Genomic DNA, 18728 nt, shown 5'->3' on the forward strand with positions numbered 1-18728 from the left:
GGCAAGTTCAAGAACACTTCTCTTGAGAGACTGGAGAGCCATGGGGCCAGGGCCAAGAGTCATCTGCGTATGACTAGATACTAAGCCTGGCACACAGGAAATGTTCTCTGGACAGCTATGAAGAGAGCAATTTTTGTATTGACTTAGCTCATGGTTTCTCCCCTCCCCACTTATGTGGGGGACCTTGTAGGCTGGAATACTATCTTTTGCAACTTAAGACATTGGTGGAAGGTAACAGATTTAACTCTTTAAACCCCATGAAGAGGGCCTCTCATTGTCCCTAAACGTCCAGGTGGACTTTGGACCACATTTTCAGAAACATGCATTTAAAGTGCTACTTCTTAACGTCTTTGGGGTCCATTGGAGATCTGTTGAAGGTATGAATACTCACTGCAGGAATCGCAGAAATGCACGGTTTTGCATATGGTTTCCTTGGAGCCATGAAATTGGTTTAAGAAGCCCTGCTTTCAACAACAGAAAGTCTAATTTTACTAGATGTTTGAAGTTATTCCCAGCAATTTTTACTATCCAAGAACTGTTGTTTTGATTTCCCAGTTAACAACCTGCTACCAAAGAAAATAGCTCTTCATCCTCTCTAGACAGGTGAGCTATGTCTTAGCCTCTTGGTCAGCAGCACTGTTTATGCCGCCAACATAGTTAATGCCAGTGTAATAACTGGCTATCTGCTCTGCCTGTGCTCTTGGAGTCCCTTCAGGTTGTGTAGTCGGTTGCCGGAGTGTTTATTCACACCTCATATAAGCCAGGCATAGTAAAGTCAACTGGAATAATATGGGAGGGAAAGTTAAAACATTTTTACCAACCTGAGCAACTCTCGTATCTGAGGGTTGTTGGCATTTATCAGTCTGTGATTAGGGCAGTAAGTCTGTAAGAAAAGAAAGTATTAATCTCTGGTAACAACACCTTAGTTTGATTTATTAAAAATATTTTTTATTGAGATTTAATTCACATAATAAAATTCATCCCTTTAAAAGTGTACCATTCAGTGGTTTTCAGTAAATTCACAAAGTTGTATAACCATCACTGTTATCTAATTCTTGAATATTTTCATCACCCCATATAGAAACTCTGTACCCATTAGTAGTCTCTCCATTATCCTCTTTCCCCAGTCCCTGGCAAGCATTAATCTACTTTTTGACTCCATGGATTTACCTATTCTAAATGTTGGATGTAAACAGAATCATACTGTATGTGGCTTTTTTTGTCTGGCTTCTTTTAATCTTTTCAAGGTCTGTGTTATAGCATGTTTCAATATGTTATTCCTTTTTATTGCCAAATAAAAATGGATTCATTGTATGGGCTTACCACATTTTGTCTATTCATCAGTTGATGGGCATACGGGGTTGTGTCCATTTTTTTGCTTTTGTGAATAATGCTGCTCTGAGCATTTGTGTACAAGTTTTTGTGTGGATATAATCTTTTCAGTTCCTTTTGATAAAATACCTAGCCATGGAATTGCTGGGTCATAGAGTAACCGTGCTTAACTTTTTGAGAAACTGCCACTGTTTTTCCACAGCAGCTGTACCGTTTTACATTCCCATCGGCAATGCACAGGGTTTCAGTTTCTCCACGTCCTTGCCTCTACTGGTTATTTTCCCTTTTTTAACAGCCATCCTAGTACGTGTGAAGTGGCATCTCACTGTGGTTTTGACTTGCATTTCCTTAATGACTAATGATTTTGAGCATTCCTTATGTGCTTCTTGGCCATTTGTTTATCTTCTTTGGAGAAAAATCTCTTGAAATCTTTCACCTATTTGTAAGTTGGGTCGTTTGGTGTCTTTTTGTTGTTGAATTATACACATTCTCTCCATATTCTGGACACTAGACCCTTACCAGATACATGATTTATAAATATTTTTTCTTGTTCTGTGGATTGCCTTTTCACTTTGATAATCATTTGAAGCTCAAAATTTCCTAAACTTAAAGTCCAACATACCTGCTTTTTTCCTTTGGTTGTTTATGCTTTTTCCATGTCCCAGCTAAGAAACATTACTTAATCTGTGGTCATGAACTTTTTACAATTGCATTTTCTTCTTAAGAGTTTTATAGTTACAACTCTTATGTCTAGGCCTTTGATACGTTTTGAGTTATTTTTGTATATGGTATGAAGTAGAAGTAAATTTTATTTTTTAGAATAGTGTGAGATTTGTAGAAAAACTGGGATCATAGAGTTCTCCCGTTAATATGTTAGTATGGTATATTTGTTACAGTTAGCAATGTTAATATATTGTTATTAACTAAAATCCATATTTTTTTTAATTTTTTTTATTTATTTATTTGACAGAGATCACAAGCACACAGAGAGGCAGGCAGAGAGAGAAAGAGGGGAAGCAGGCTCTCCGCCGAGCAGAGAGCCCGATGTGGGGCTCGATCCCAGGACCTTGGGATCATGACCTGAGCAGAAGGCAGAGGCTTTAACCCACTGAGCCACCCGGACGCCCCTAAAATCCATACTTTATTCACCTGTCCTTCCTTTTTTTTTAATCTAATGTCCTTTTTCTGTTCCAGAATCCCATTTGGGATTCCACATTAATTAGAATCATCATATTTCCTTAATCTCCCCATTTCCCTTTTTGTAAGATTGTTACCTTTGTGAAAAATTTTTTTGATCCCCACAGATAGAACTTCCTGCATGTTTTGTGGGTATGTTAAAATGTTAATCTCTTCCAGTTGACTCCTAAATAAATAAGTAAAATCATTAGATTCAGCCAACAGGTGTGGTAGTAATAGAAGACACCTATCACCTGGGCTCCCTATTATCTTTGGCAGTTAAAAGTTTCAAATAAAGCCTTATTAGGTAGAAACTTTAGTATATTGAGAGTATACATATATAAATATAAGATATGTTTCTCTTGGTTTAATAGTGTACTAGGGTTCTTAGTTTAATGTTTGGATTTGAGGGTGGTAAAGAAATATGAAATAATCTGTGGGTTTCTTCTAATAGTAGACAATTGCTTTGCAGTATTTTTTTCCTGTAGTATAAGTATTTCCTATATTATAAGGTCCTTCCCGTTTCTACTAGAATATGTTTTAAGCCTTCCTGTCCTGAGGATTTCTGTATTGTGATGTTTACTATCCTCATAACTACTGTTGATCCAGCCACCCTTCACCCACCACTGAATGCACCCTGCATCACTGACACAGTGTCCTAATGATCTCCCTGGACTCCAGTCTTTACTGGTGATTTCTGGGTTGTAGGTCATTGCTTTGACAGTTTTTTTCAGAATTTTGGGCAGTTTTTAGATATTTTCTTATATTTGGAATTTTGTTTATCTCAGACTTCTAGATTTTTCTAGGTATTTCTTCCCAATTAAAAAGACATTAATAAATCCTAAGAAGATGCAAATGATAGGGTGCCTGGGTGGCTCAGTCAGTTAAGTGTTTGCCTTTGGTTCAGATCATGATCCCAGCATCCTGGGATCATCTCAGTGGGGGCCCTACTTCTCCCTCTCCCTCCCGTTCCACCTGCTTGTGCTCTTGCACACACTTGCTTGCTCACTCTCTCTATCAAAGAGACAGATGATCAAATGATTGATATGCTGGTTTTAAAACCAAAATGTCATCTGGTCCTAAGGCATTTTGCTATCATGAAGAAAATATTTAGATGATTCAAGTGTCTGAAGACACTGAGTGAACTCATGGCATGCTTGTGTGCAATGATTCCTTATAGGCTGAGAGAGTAAATCTGTTCCTCCATATTTACCCCAGGATATGGGAAGCAGTGATCAGAGAAGCAGCAGGCATTCTATTATGAGGCCTGAGATGGGGGTATTACTGAGGTCATGCACAGTGGTATGTATATAGTTTTATGCAAGGCAGTTGTAGCATTTTATGCAGTGAAAGGTTGGGAATTGCCTTTCTTACTTTGTTAAGAAAATGTTGGAATGTAAATAACAAGAAGGCAATGGTTTTTTATGTCTCTGCATGTGTACAAGCAGATGTGTGTATGTTAACGCATATGTGCATGGTATACGTGTGCATGTATAATTGCACTTACTACCTAGCTCTGGCGAAAGGACTGAGAAGCTGGTGAGGATATCTAATTCCCAGACCTTGAGTTCTGATACTATTCCTCACTTAAAGGAACTCACATTTCTCTGAGTTAGGTGACTGATACGAGGGCTAGGATGGGTACAAGATAAAGCAAAGTGAGGAATTGCTTTTTAAAAAATGATGGGGCATGTCAAAAGACACAGGAACCAGCTTGAGGAGTCTCCCAAAAAGCCCCAAATAATTAAGGACATGAATGAATTCTAAACCATTGGAAAAACTAGGAATCTATGAGTCCATGCCAATAATAGGTAAATACATGGGGGAAGAGGGATGGTTTGTGTTTTCCCTCCCAATGAAATGCCACCTGCTGACTGGTAGATATAGACAGAGGCCTAGAGTTGGGAAATCAGAATTGGTTTGGGCAAGATTCATCAATAGATGCTAAGTTCAGGGGGAAATTTTGATGAAGACCAGGATATGTGCAGTCTTCTCGCAGACTGCACACTAGTTTTTAAGTGGGAAAGTAGTAACTGAACTGTAGAAAAACTGGAGAATACCTTGACTTTGACCAAGTGATCAAAATCAGGATCACTACTAAGGGGCAGATGGACATCACAGTATCCACAGGTGATGGTCTGAAATGGACACAACATTTCTGATGTGAGTATTCTCTTCCGTGGATGCTTAGCCTCAGTGTAATCACAAGGAAACATTAGATAAACCTCAAATGAATAATGTTCTTTTGGGGGCAAGGGAAAGTAGGCTGTATTCTTTAGAAATGTCAGTGCCCTAAAAGAAGAAATTATAATGATGTTCCAGTTGTAGAAATGTCCCAAGGAAATATGACAGTCAATATCTGATGCTAGACTGTATCCTGCTTTGGAGGCTAAAACAATATAAAGGACATTTTGGGTTAGTTGACAAATTGGAATCTGGGAGGGATTGTTAAATAAAAGTATTATTGATAACTGATTGTATAAAACTGGCAGCCCTTCTCAACCAGGTTTTGTAGAAGGTAAGCCCTTATGCCTTAAGGCATCTGTTACATGTAATGGGTTTGGTTCTCTTTTATGCATCTACAGTGATACTGGCCAAATACAGCCCGTGGCAGAATGGGAAACTAGTCACTCAAATTATTTTCTGTAGGGCTTCATTCTCTCATGGAACTGGATAAGAGTCTGTGAAAGAATATCCTTATTCTTGGGAAATAAGCACTGAAGTATTGAGGGTAAAGGACCATGAGTATGCAATTTACTCTTCTGTGGATTAAAAAAAAAAGGGGGGTAGTATAGAGAGCCCAAATGCTAAATTAAATGGGAGAAAATGTTAACAGGCAAATCAGAGAAATGGTAAATGGATGTTTTCGGTACTTCGTTTTCTTGCAACTTTGCATTACAAAATCTATCTGCTTGTAAATTGGCATCGAATGCATTTAAGAATATTAATTAACTAGAGGTTTTATTTAAGCCTGAAGCTTCCATACCTCGATAAGCATTCAGTGTTGTAGACGCCAACTATATTTTTGAATGGCAGTTTGTGAGAGAATTGTCTTTTTAGCAAGAAACTGATCACTATGAAGTTATTTGCCAATTCTGCTTGAGCTTCTTCTTGTAAGATGAGCTAACTCCAGTCCTTTCTGGAATAGGCCCAGGTGTAAATAAATAAAAACTGTGTGACATCCTTAAGATAGGCACTCCAGTCATTACTTAGAACAAATATAAGTTGAAAATACATGGTATGAGAAATACTATTCAAAAATCACCATTTGGTTTCTCTTTCTAGGAGGAACTCTTGGATATAAAAGAACGCCCTCATTCCAAACAAAGGCCATCATGCCTCTCTGAAAAATATGACAGGTATGGGGGCAGGGGGAGGGGTATGCTCCTTCTAGTCAACTTCTTGTTACACCAAACTTGGTAATTTAAGAATTGTTTTAGAGTTTTTTTGGTAGAATGGTGAGTGGGGAGATTTCAAGGGTAATGACGTTGGGCTTCTGCTCATATACATCACAGATAAACTGTGGGCAACGTAGCACCTTACTGCATTGTCTTCATCAGTTTTATTATTAATTAGCTTTAAACTATTCAAAGTTGAGCTTCATGGGACTAAGGACTACTCAACCAATTCCCTTTCAAAGAACTAATGATGAAACTAAAGTTAGAAAATGACTTGGTCAGAGGCACATAGTCGGAAAGCAGGATTAAGATTTAACATAGGAGTCCTCTCCAGGGCCTTTGCTGTCAGTGGTTGTTTTTGCACTGTGATTTGGGGGTCCTTCAAGGGCCTGCCCTGAGGAGGCTGATCAGGAGGACTCTGACCCTTGCAGTACTGGTCCTCCTCGCTCCTTGCCCCCAGCCAGAAAAACCATTCAGCTGTTTAGGTTAGCCCTCTTGCATCTTGGGCTCCTTCCTAAGAAGTAGAAGGCTTTGGTCTGAGAACACTAGAGCTAAATTATGGTCTGAAAATCTTTGTAATAACCCTGCATTGCACTCATTATGGCCACCTTAGGACTTTAAGGTCACTTCTTAAATATCAAGGTAGATGGTTCATATGGCCCTCAGTTTTAATGTACAAAGTGTATTATGTTTAATTGGTTGAATAGGACATACTGTTTTTATTTGTATGTCTACTCTTCAGAATGTTGCTAAGTCTCAGTTCCTCACCACTTTCCCCTGATGAAGGTGGTACTCGAATAATGGCTGTTCTAGTTGGTTAGGATTTTTTTAATAGGTCTCAGATAAGCTGTTTTTTGTTTGTTTTTCATTAAAGCTGTCAATCTTTTTTATGCCTCAAGTTGAATTTTCTTGTTAAAACTGTTCTTGGCATGGGGCACTTGGGTGGCTCAGTGGGTTAAGCCTCTGCCTTCAGCTCAGGTCATGATCCCAGGGTCCTGGGATTGAGCCTTGCATTGGGCTCTCTGCTCAGTGGGAGCCCTGCTTCCCTCTCTCTCTGCCTGCTGCTTCTGCCTACTTGTGATCTCTCTATCAAATAAAGAAATAAAATCTTTAAAAAAAACAAACTGTTCTTGGCATAAAATTATCGGGGTACACATACTTTTATTCTGACATGGGAATGTGCTAGTAATAATAATAAAAATAAGGAGAAAGAGGAAAGACCTTCCCATCCTGGTATTTCTCTTGTCAGAATTAAAATTTATTTGATTCTTAAACTCCAGGTAATCCTCACAACACCACCAGAAGATAGGTAATATCTCCTTTAGTGTGAGGAGTTTGAGATTGACAGGTTGACTCACTTATTCAAGAAATGCTTAGTTGGTACCTGCTGCTGTGTGGCAAATACTATGTCAGGTGCTATCAGATACTGCCTTAATGGAGCATTGGTCAGTGGAAGGATATAGTCAGGTACTCTGGAGTTTATCATTACCACCATTACAGGCAATGAATGACAAGTGCAGAGTACCCTGCTACTCGTGTTTAGCACAGTCTGGTTTGATCTAGGAGTTGGGAAGTCCTTTCAAAAGAAGAGTAAAGGGCATAGCTTATTAACTTATCCAGGATGTCCCTGCTGGTAATGGCAAAACTAGAATTCTGTCCCAGATCGTTGGACTCTAGAGCTCCTGCTCTGCACACTCTGCTGCCTTATCAATAGAGAGGGAGTATCAAACTGGAACCCAGATCACACATTTTATGTTCTTAAGAGCTTTCTGTCCTGCCTGTGGGGAAAAACTGAAACAGTATGCATCAAAATTCTGGAAAAGTACATACCAGACATTCCAAGAACTACTTCAAGTGAGAGCTTTTTCTCTCCCATATACTGATCTTCAGTCAAATGGGTGTTTTCCTCCTTCAGTAAACTAAGTGGAGCATCTTCTTTGTGTAGGACAGCATAGTTACTGTAATCCCCATGCACCACAAGGTTTGTATCTGATGTTTCATTCATGTTTCATTTATACACAGACCACTGGTTTCCTTTTTTTTTTTTTTTTAAGATTTTATTTATTTATTTGACAGAGATCACAAGTAGGCAGCGAGGCAGGCAGATAGAGAGGGGGACGCAGGCTCCCAGCTGAGCAGAGAGCCCAGTGCGGGGCTCGATCCCAGGACCCTGGGATCGTGACCTGAGCTGAAGGCAGAGGCTTTAACCCACTGAGCCTCCCAGGTGCCCCAGACCACTGGTTTTCAAGTGACTGTTGGTGCTCTTTGAAAAACAAAAACAAAGAAAAACAACAAAATATTACTGAATTAATACAGATCTTCCTGAGTGTACAATGGGGTATGTTCCAATAAACCCATCATAAGTTGAAAATACTGTTAGTCGAAAATGCATATAAAACATCTGGCCTGCTGAACATCATAGCTTAGCCTAGCTATGTTAAAAGTGTTCAGAACACTTCCACTAGCCTATAGTTGGGCAAAATCAGCTAACACGAAGCCTATTATATAATACAGTGTTGAATATCTCATAACCTATTGAATGCTGTATTAAAAGTAAAACACAGAATGGTGTGGTTTACGCTTGTGTTCACACTGGCCGACCGGGAGCTGTGGCTGTGCTCACTGCCACTGCACAGCATCTCAGGAGGTCATTATGTCACACATTGCTAGCCTGGGCAATGATCAGACTTCTACAATTTGAAGCACAGTTTCTATTAAATGTGCACTGCTGCGAAGTAGAACCCTCTTTTTTTTTTTTAAAGATTATTTATTTATTTATTTATTTGACAGACAGAGATCACAAATAGGCAGAGAGACAGACAGAGAGAGAGAGGGGAAAGCAGGCTCCCTCCTGAGCAGAGAGCCCGATGCGGAGCTCGATCCCAGGACCCCGAGATCACGACCCAAGCCGAAGGCAGAGGCTTTAACCCACTGAGCCACCCAGGCGCCCTGAAGTAGAACCCTCGAGTTGAACCATAGTAAGTCAGGGACCATCTGTAGCTGTTCATTTTCATGTTAAAAGAGCTAACCATTCTGGGGCGCCTGGGTGGCTCAGTGGGTTAAAGCCTCTGCCTTCGGCTCAGGTCATGATCTCAGGGTCCTGGGATCGAGCCCCGCATCGGGATCTCTGCTCAGCGGGGAGCCTGCTTCCTTCTCTCTCTGCCTGCCTCTCTGCCTACTTGTGATCTCTGTCTGTCAAATAAATAAATAAAATCTTTAAAAAAAAAAAAGAGCTAACCATTCTGATGGCAACCATGGAGTTTTATATTGGAAACTTACCACCTGAAGAAATTTAGAATTTAGACCACATATGTGGTCCGCAGGTTCAAGTGCTAACTGTGTGTACCCTTTGACTTGTAGTGATGGCGTCTGGGACCCGGAAAAGTGGCATGCCTCTCTCTACCCAGCTTCAGGGCGGAACTCACCAGTGGAAAGTCTGAAGAAAGAGTTGGATCCAGACCGGCCTTCCCTTGTGCGCAGGATAGTAGGTGAGTGGGTAGAAGTCAGGGCACCGATTTTGGAGCAGCAAATTTGTTTGCCGCTGGTTTCTTAGCTGAGAGTTTTATGCATTCAGGGAAAAATGTCATTTTCAGGAAACTGATTTATTAACTGGGTTTATCTGATTAGCAGAGAAAAATCAGCTTTCCTATATAGCAGTGGCAAGTAGACTGCATTAGACTGTGTACTTTTGGAATTAAAAGTACTGCTACCCTTCATCATTTGGGATAACTGAGTGAGATGTGATGGGCAGAATGGTAGTGAGCATAAAACAGTGCTGGAAATCCACTTATGCTTAGTCTGCTATATGAAACTAGTCCTCAGGTATAAATTGGTTCTGGCAATTCTTAATAGTGGATTATGGTCTGAATACAGGGTTTGGATGTAGTTTGAGACTGGACTAAAGTTTGGCTTTTGGTTTTCTATACCTTTACTCTTTAAATGCAATAAGAGATTGAGGAGTGAAGTAGAGAGCTGGCAGTGGAGAAGCTAGTCAAGGAACTTGTTGCAAGAGGGACTTCTTTTGAGATAAGTGAAAACCCATCATAAAACAAATTTGGCACTTGTCAAAGAAGATAGGGGTGACTCTAGTTTGAGATATGAGATCCCTCTACATAGCTTACAGTACACTTAGTGCAGTAATGTTCCTCGAACAGAAAATTTATTTTAGGAGAATCATTAAAGATTACACAGAAATTGTATTAAATGACAAAAACTAGTAAGCAGCCTAAATGTCCAGGGGTAGAAATGGGTTACATAAACTTTGGTACGTCTATAGGTAGGAGTATTAAATTGTTCAGCTGTAAATTGGGAACTTGTCTACACTGTGTCTTGTTTTTAGAAAACATGGAGACACCCCATGGAAATTCTGGAAAAGTACATACGTTTTAGGTACTGTTTCTGGTGAGAAGATTAAAGGAACTTTTTCTCACTTGGACTTCAGTTTTCTGGTTTTTCTGGGAAGAAATTTTTGTATGGTGACATGTGTGGTTTCCTCAGCTCTTTATCGAGATATAATTGACAAAGAATAGACTGCACGTAAAGTGTACCACTTGATGTTTTGGCAGGTGTATACACCTGTGAACCCATTACCATGATCAAAGTAACAAGCATTTCTATCACCCCCAAAAGTTCCTGGTACCTCTGAGTCCTTCCTCATACTCCCCCATTCCCTCCACCAACCCCCACCAAGCACTGATTTGCTTTCTGTCACTACAGATTAGTTTACATTTTCTAGAATTCAGTATAGATGGAATCCTATAGTGTGCACTCTTTGGGTAGCTTCTCTCACTTAGAATAGTTTTAAGATTCAGTCGTGATGTTGGGTATACAAATAGTCCCTTTTTATTGTCTATTAGTAGTCCGTTCTATGAATTTGCCACAGTTTATCCAGTTTATCCATTTATCTGTTGATGGACATTTGGGTTGTTTCTAGTTTCTGACCGTTAACTAAAACTACTATGAATATTCATGTACAAGTTTCTATATAGGCATACGCTTTCTTTTCTCTTGAGTAAATACCTAAGAGTAGAATGGCTGAGTCCTATAGTAAATGTATGTTCCACAATTTGAGAAACTGCCAAGCTGTTTTGCAGCACAGTTAGGCGTCTGCCTTTGGCTCAGGTCATGATCCCAGGGTCCTGGGATCGAGCCCTGCATTGGCCTCCCTGCATGGGAGGAAGCCTGCTTCTCCCTCTCCCACTCCCCCAATTCTGTTCCTCTCTCGTCATCTCTCTCTCTGTCAAATAAATAAGAATCTTGAAAAAATAATAAGGGGTTATAGAGACTGATCATGGAAAATCATTGATTATGAAATACATTTATTGCTCCAAGGAGAAAGAGCAAAAGAGTCAGTCTTATTTAAATATGTAATGTTCATGTCACTCTGTAGCTGTTTCAGTGTTGACTCTTTTCCTTTTTTTTTTTTTTTTTTTTTAAAGATTTTATGTATTTGTCAGAGAGCACAAGCAAGGGGAGCAGCAGACAGAGCAGGCAGAGGGAGAAGCAGGCTCTCTGTTGAGCAAGGAGCCCGATGCAGGACTCGATCCCAGGACCCCAGATCATGACCTAAGCTGAAGGCAGCCACTTAACCAGCTGAGCCACTCAGGCGTCCCGTGACTCTTTTCCAGTACCCTCACCACCACTAGTTGTGGACATAACCACTGAGAAAGGAAAAATACCCTGCTGGTTTGCTTACCTTTCTCTTTCTGCCGTCTTTCCAGATCCACGGGAGCGTGTGAAAGAAGATGACTTAGATGTTGTTCTCAGCCCACAGAGACGAAGCTTTGGAGGGGGCTGCCATGTGACGGCTGCTGTTAGTTCCCGGCACTCAGGAAGCCCACTGGAAAAAGACAGTGATGGGCTTCGCCTGCTTGGCGGACGGAGGATTGGCAGTGGGAGGATAATCTCTGCTCGGACCTTTGAGAAGGATCACCGCCTTAGTGATAAGGACCTGCGGGACTTGAGAGACCGAGATCGAGAGAGAGACTATAAGGACAAGCGATTTAGGGTTTGTCTTCTAGATCCTTTGGCCCTTCGTGTCCCTAAGTGGGACATGATATGCTCTTCACTTATACCCCGTTATTTTGAGGTGCTGGATGAACACAGCCCATTCTTCAGCCAGATAGAAAAGAACAGAAGAGTGTGCTGGGGGGCGGGGAGGGACTTCAAGCCTGCAGCATCATATCTTCATTGTGTTGAGCACTACTTAATTCATCAGGACCTTAACTGAGGTAGAAATGCCTTAACTAGAACCTTATTTTTTTATCTTGCATTGTGTATTTTTCCAGAGGGAGTTTGGGGATAGTAAGCGCGTCTTTGGTGAGCGAAGAAGAAATGATTCCTACACAGAAGAAGAACCAGAATGGTTCTCAGCTGGACCCACAAGTCAGTCTGAGACCATTGAGTTGACTGGCTTTGATGATAAGATACTAGAAGAAGATCACAAGGGGAGAAAAAGAACAAGGCGACGGACAGCCTCCATGAAGGAAGGTAAGCAAAGACTTTGAGAGGGAAGCTAACTGTTCTAATATGAGATGTACCAGTTGCAAGTTTCTAATGTTGCAGCCTGATTTTGAAACTGCTTCCTAAGTGTGAATTCCTAGGTGTTTATCATACTCTATCCTCAACTTGTTCTGCCCGTGGAGCTAAGCAGAAGTCTCATATTACCCTGCAGGAGTACTGTGTACACAAAAGGGTTCCCTAGAGATAAGAAACATAGTAGAAATAGTGAAGGAGTCTTCTTTTTGAGCACTCGGCATAGTGGTAAGCATTTTGTGTGTATAATCCCACTTCTAACAGCCCTATGAGGTCGGTGCTTTTATGGATGAGTGAATGGAGAGCAGGAGACTGAGGGACTTCTCTGTGGACACTGACAAAGTAAGTAGTGAAGTTGGGAGTTGAACAAGTCCTTTTGTGCTTCAGAGCCCACCTTTGTCACCATGGTTAGACCTTCCTACAGGAGTTGTTTATGACTTAGTTTCTCCCAGACTCAGCTGTGAGATTTGCTAAACTAAAGAAGCCAGAGCTAATGTGAGATTGCCTGGTGTAGGGTTGGGGGCCCATTAGTTATTTTTAGGGCAGTAGCCTGGCTCCAAGATGGCCAGTCCTGGGCTGATGGTCCTGAGAATTGGTGGTGAAGAGCCAGGCTGGCTAGCCTGGGTTTAAGTATTGGGGCTGCTGTTTATGAAGGGATTTATGAAGGGATAATCTTTGATAAAACTCTTGAGGTGGGTCTGTTTCTTTATAAGGTGAAGACACTGCTTTCTCCATAACTTTAAGTGTTACTTTTAGCATTAAAGATCAAATGTGGGGGCGCCTGGGTGGCTCAGTGGGTTAAGCCTCTGCCTTTGGCTCAGGTCATGGTCTCAGGGTCCTGGGATCGAGCCCCACATTGGGGCTGGGGAGCCTGCTTCCTCCTTTCTCTCTCTGCCTGCCTCTCTGCCTATTTGTGATCTCTCTCTCTGTCAAATAAATAAATAAAATCTTTAAAAAAAAAAAAGATGTGAAATCAGAGGAAATCAGAGCTCAGCCTCTTGTGGGCACTTCTTGAATAAGTTCTAGTTCTCTTCAGCTTTCAGATTTAATTGAAAAACACCTTTTGGCAGGTACTAGTTAACAAAAGTAGAAATATCTCTTAATACGTGTTTAATCAGTGGCATCTTAATATTTTGAGGCTAAGATAAATCTCAACAGAAAATAAGCTAGTGGAATTTATTTAGGGGAAAGTAGGGAGAAATCAGTTGCCCTTTTTTTGTAATATCTTTGAAATACAATAGACATTATCATTATTTTTATGCTGTTACACATTGTTCCCTGGCGTGGTACAGGAAATCGATGGGTAGCTTGGGAGACGTTGCACTGAAATAGCCTTTGAGACATGCCCTTGTGTCATTCTCAGGCTAAAGCAGCACCAGCCAAGTGTGGTCTTTTCACATAAGATAAAGATAAGGCTTCTGGTGAAAAACACATGTTTTTCTTAACTGGTACAATCTGAATTTTACCCGTTCTTGTATCAACAAATGTATGAGCCAGATGGAGTGAGTGTCACCTCCTTACCTTAAAAATACAAAGAGAGACAGGTCTGGAAAGAAAGAACAACCCAAGACCCTGTCACATGGATTTCATGGCAGACCCTTGAGTGGAATCCAGGGGTCCTAGCTCACTCATCCCAATAGTTAATTGCAGGGGTGCCTGGGTGGCTCAGTCATTAAGTGTCTGCCTTTGGCTCAGGTCATAATCTTGGGGATGTGAGATTGAGCCCTGAGTTGGGCTCCAGGCTCAGTGGGAAGCCTGCCTCTCCCTCTCCCATTCCCCCTGCTTGTGTTTCCTCTCTTGCTTGATCGCTGTCTGTCAAATAAATAAAGTCGTTAAAAAAAAAAAAAGTTAATTGCTGAAGGTCCCTAGGCCATCCTAGCTACTGTATTTAGGACCAACAGGTACCCCGTAATTTCATCTTGGCTGCAAGAATGAAAGGAGGGGAGGGATGGTGAGTACCTTTTAGTCCATGTTTGTATCTGTACTCTAGCTTTCCATGATTTTTTGTTTGTTTAGAGAGAGTTGGGGGAGGGTGGTGAGGGGCAGAGTAAGAGACAGAAACTCAGGCAGGGTCCCTGCTGAACACGGAGCCTGACTCGGGTCTCAGTGTCACAACCCCAAGATTGTGACCTGAGCCAAAATCAGTCAACGCTTAACATGCTGAGCCACCCAGGTGTCCCTCCACAGAATTATTTTATATAGCTGTTCTCTGCAGGCCTCATAGTGCTGGGAATGTAGCAGTGAGCAAGACAAGTCTATTCCTTGCCTGTTTGATTTTTTTTTTTTTTTTAATTTTATTAATTTATTGGACAGAGAGAGATATCACAAGTAGGCAGAGCAGCAGGCAGAGAGAGAGCGGGAAGCAGGCTCCCCGCTGAGCAGAGAGCCCGATATGGGGCTCGATCCCAGGACCCTGAGATCATGACCTGAGCTAAAGGCAGAGGCTCAACCCACTAAGCCACCCAGGTGCCCCTTGCCTGTTTGATTTTAAGACTGGTGTGTAATGAGCAGTTGTTCTAAACAGGGCCCAGTCCTAGGTAATACGTAAATGGTAATAATTAGAACAGTTTGAATATGCATTACACCTGTTAACCTAAAAAAAATGTAGAAGTTAGAAATGGACAAAACCCTCCATTGATAGAAAAGAACATTTTAGGAGTGGCTGGGTGGCTCAGTCAGTTTAGCATCCAACTCTTGATTTTGGCTTAGGTCGTGATCTCAGGGTCATGAGATCGAACCCTGTTTTGGGCTCCATGCTGGGGCATGGAGCCTGCTTAAGATTCTCTCTCTTCCTCTGCCCTTCCCTGCATAGCTCACATGTGCTCTCTCAAAAAAAAACAAAAAAAAACAAAAAAAACAAAACAAAAAACATTTTAAATTGCACGCTCTCTAATGAAGGTATATGGTCCTTCTGAATGTGATAAAACATCCCCCTAGTTCTCTTTCTGAAGTCTTTCCCTTTTGAGTCTGTCATAATAAATGGCCAGTTGTGTTTGTCTGCTGGTGCACATCTCTGCCCACTCATAGCCACTCTCAGTTGACCCCATCTGCTTTCAAGAGAGCTTGACAATGGCATAAAATTGCGTGAGACACTCCTGCTGCCTGCAAAAGCTATTTATCTGTTAAGAGATATTGCCATATTGACACAAAATAAAAGGGGTAGGAGAAGTATTAAAGCTTCTTTTGTAAATGTATGAGCCAAGTACAGACTCTCGTTTCTACTTTTCATCCTTAAGTTGGGACCCAAAACTGTAGCAAAATATCACTGGTCAGTCCTGAGGGGCAGGCAGGTTCTTCTGGGTAAAATGGGTCAGGGAGAAGCACTGCTCTAGTGCTCTAGTCTGGGCATTGATTAGGCTGTTGAGTTGGTCATTTTTCTAGGGCTCCCTTTCTTTGTAGAGTGAGGGCAATACCTCTACCAAAGCAGTCATTTTAGTTTAAATGTCAATCTGGGAGGAACAGTATTTGCTTCTGTTTGGCAGTAAGTGTGTGTCACCCCACTGGAGAGACTGCTGATTGCCTTGCCTGTGGCTCACTAACTTTCTATCTCACTGGTTGCCTTAGGCCCTCTGAGAGCTCGGGGTAGTCCTATGATAGTCACCCCTATGGAGGAGCGGTGCCACCTTGATACACTCGGCTTGGTGTGGAACAGCATTGGTGGCCATCTTAAGTTGAAGCTTCTGCCACTTGGCTGGGATTGAGACTTTGGGTCAGGAAACCACTTAATCCTTCAGTTGGAGTCCCCTGCTTTGCTGGCTAGCTTCTGAAGCATTACTAGAATGAAAGCAGCTGATCGTGTTTAGTGTCTCTTGGTCTGATTAATAACGAGACTGAAGTAACTACTGGGGACTTTTAAGAAGGGATGGGCCCAGGAGTTGGCTTCTTCCCCCTCACCCCCAGGAGGACTTCTGTCTGCCATAGATCTTGAAAGTATAGGCAGCTCTTACTAGGTGATTTTGCAGGCTAGGCCTTTGGGAGTCCTGTTCTTCAGATTAAAAAAGTTGAGTGTCTTTCTTACTTAAAAGTAAAAAAGTTGAATGTCTTACTTACTTAAAAGAAAAAAAATTTTTTTATCCTAAGGATTTTGCCTTTTCCTATATTCCAGCTAAAATGAAGGTATTAGATTCCTTAAATGTTAACACTTGGTAGCTTCACTTAGACCTTGCCTTCACATCCTAACAACAGCTGAACAATACTTAGTTTTAAATTTACCTGGCACCACAGAGTAAGACAGAACTGAGTAAAGCAGATTACCTCTCTTCAGAGAGTTCAGTCTCCCTAGACAGTTATCTCACTAGATAGTGTGATAAGTACTCTGAGAGACAACACAAGGGTTACAGAGAAGGCAGTGATTGATGTTTCTGGGCATGGTAAAAATGGGTAGGCAGGTCAGGCTTCCCAGAAGAGGTAACATTTGAGCTTCACCTTGAAGGATGAGCTACAACCAACCTGTAGGCATGTGAAAATTGCCCTCATGCTAGGTTCACAGGAACACCTTAGATTGCCAAACTCTGACTTAAAGTGGTGGTGCAGATACCTGGATGAAGGCAGGGCCAAATTAATGTGGTTCCATTTTTAAGCAGTAAGAGACTTACAAAAACTATCTTTAAAAAAAAAAACCTGAAGAATGGGTGGTGGAGTGACCATCATCCTTCCTGCATTGTGTTGGTGTTCTGGCTTGTGAGTAAGGCTTTTTTCTTCCCTAGCTCCCATAGGAAAGGAATGGTTTTACTGTTGCAAATGCTGTATCAGCACACGAGATTTGCCTTTAAAGTTACCTGTGGCTCTTTTGCACGTGTGCTGATGGCTGAGGCCACAGATTAAGCCTAGAGCGGTTCACTTGATCAGATCATTTTTTGTCCTGGTTTTGCTTTCAGGCATAGTCGAATGCAATGGAGGAGTGGCCGAAGAGGATGAGGTGGAGGTCATCCTCGCACAGGAGCCTGCTGCTGATCAGGAAGTGCCAAGGGACGCCGTCTTGCCTGAGCAGTCCCCAGGAGAATTTGACTTTAATGAGTTCTTTAACCTTGATAAGGTGCCAGGCTTGGCTTCGGTGAGTGTAGCAGCACACTTATAAACGAGATGGAGCAACTGTATGGTTAAATTTGACCTGAATATTTAGGATACTCTTTTTAAAGTATTGTTTTGCTAGATGTTTGGGGGATTTAGGCTTTTATTCGTAAATATTATTTGAGTTTTCATGGCTTTGAGAGGGCTAGTGGAAATGACCAAGTGAGAATTCTGTACCAGTTACCTCTTTTTCTAGGCTGGCAGCATTAGACTAAGAATTCTTCAGATGTTAAGAACATTGTCTGCTTTTATTTTTAAATAGTTAAGTGTTTGTTACAGACTTGCTGTGGAGGTGGATTTTTATAACTGGTGATTAGCGTCATGCTGATGTGTATCCTTGCGTAAGGTTGACTAGTTAGGTGGTAACTTTGTGGTGTGATGGTTCTGAAAACCTGGTGAAAAGCACCTTGAAATATTATCAGTGTTGCTGTTAAATTGTTGAGGTCCAGTCTTTCTTGACTTTCAAAGTAGAAGCAGTAAGACATCCCAAATCTTCACTTGCTACTGGCCCTTGCTCCTAGCGTCTTTGGTCCTTCAGGGATTACTGTAGCTTCACAATTTGGATAAAAGATAGAACTCTGACCTGTGCACACAGAAGTGAGTTTCTTCTGTGGTTATTGAAAGAGTGCATAGAATCACGATGAAACAATTTTTAAAAAATTTTTATTTAAGGGGCGCCTGGATGGCTCAGTTGTAGGTGTCTGCCTTCAGTTCGGGTCATGATCCCAGTGTCCTGGGATCAAGCCCCGAATCAGGCCCCCTGCTTGGTGGGATTCTGCTTCTCCCCCTCCTTCCTGCTCATGCTCTTACTAGCTCTCAAAGAAATAAAGTACTTAAAAAAAAAAAAAAAAAGATTTTGTTTGAGAGAGAGCTAGAGTAAGCACAAGCAGGGGGAGGGGCAGAGGGAGAGAGAAGGGGAGAAAGCAGACTCTCCCCTGAGCAGGGAGCCCGATATGGGGCTCCATCCCAGGACCCTGGGATCATGACCTGAGCTAAAGGCGGATGCTTAACCAGTGGAGCCACCAAGGCACTCCATGTTGAAACAGAATCCTAAAAAACATTTGGAGCACCTGGGTGGCTCTGTTGGTTAAGCATCCGACTTGATTTTGGCTCAGGTCATGATCTCAGGGTTGTGAGATTGAGCCCTGAATCGGGCTTCATGCTGGGCATAGAACCTGCATAAGATTCTCTCGCCCTCTGCCCCTCCCTGACCTCTCT

At 41.7% G+C, this 18728-nt stretch overlaps 1 protein-coding gene across 6 annotated transcripts in view; it reads left to right on the forward strand.

Moving 5' to 3' along the window:
* Nucleotides 1-18728, forward strand: part of EIF4ENIF1 (eukaryotic translation initiation factor 4E nuclear import factor 1) — a 44832-nt gene that overhangs the window by 7553 nt on the left and 18551 nt on the right. For all 6 annotated transcript variants that reach the window (XM_080821781.1, XM_080821778.1, XM_080821780.1 and 3 more), the window contains exons 3-7: nt 5794-5867; nt 9267-9394; nt 11627-11913; nt 12194-12395; nt 17318-17493. In XM_080821781.1, coding sequence (XP_080677907.1) covers nt 5794-5867; nt 9267-9394; nt 11627-11913; nt 12194-12395; nt 17318-17493 — 867 coding nt within the window. The remainder of the gene's footprint in view (nt 1-5793; nt 5868-9266; nt 9395-11626; nt 11914-12193; nt 12396-17317; nt 17494-18728) is intronic.

Source organism: Martes martes (assembly GCF_963455335.1).
Source record: "Martes martes genome assembly, chromosome: 13".
In the NCBI taxonomy this organism is placed as follows: Eukaryota; Metazoa; Chordata; class Mammalia; order Carnivora; family Mustelidae; genus Martes; species Martes martes.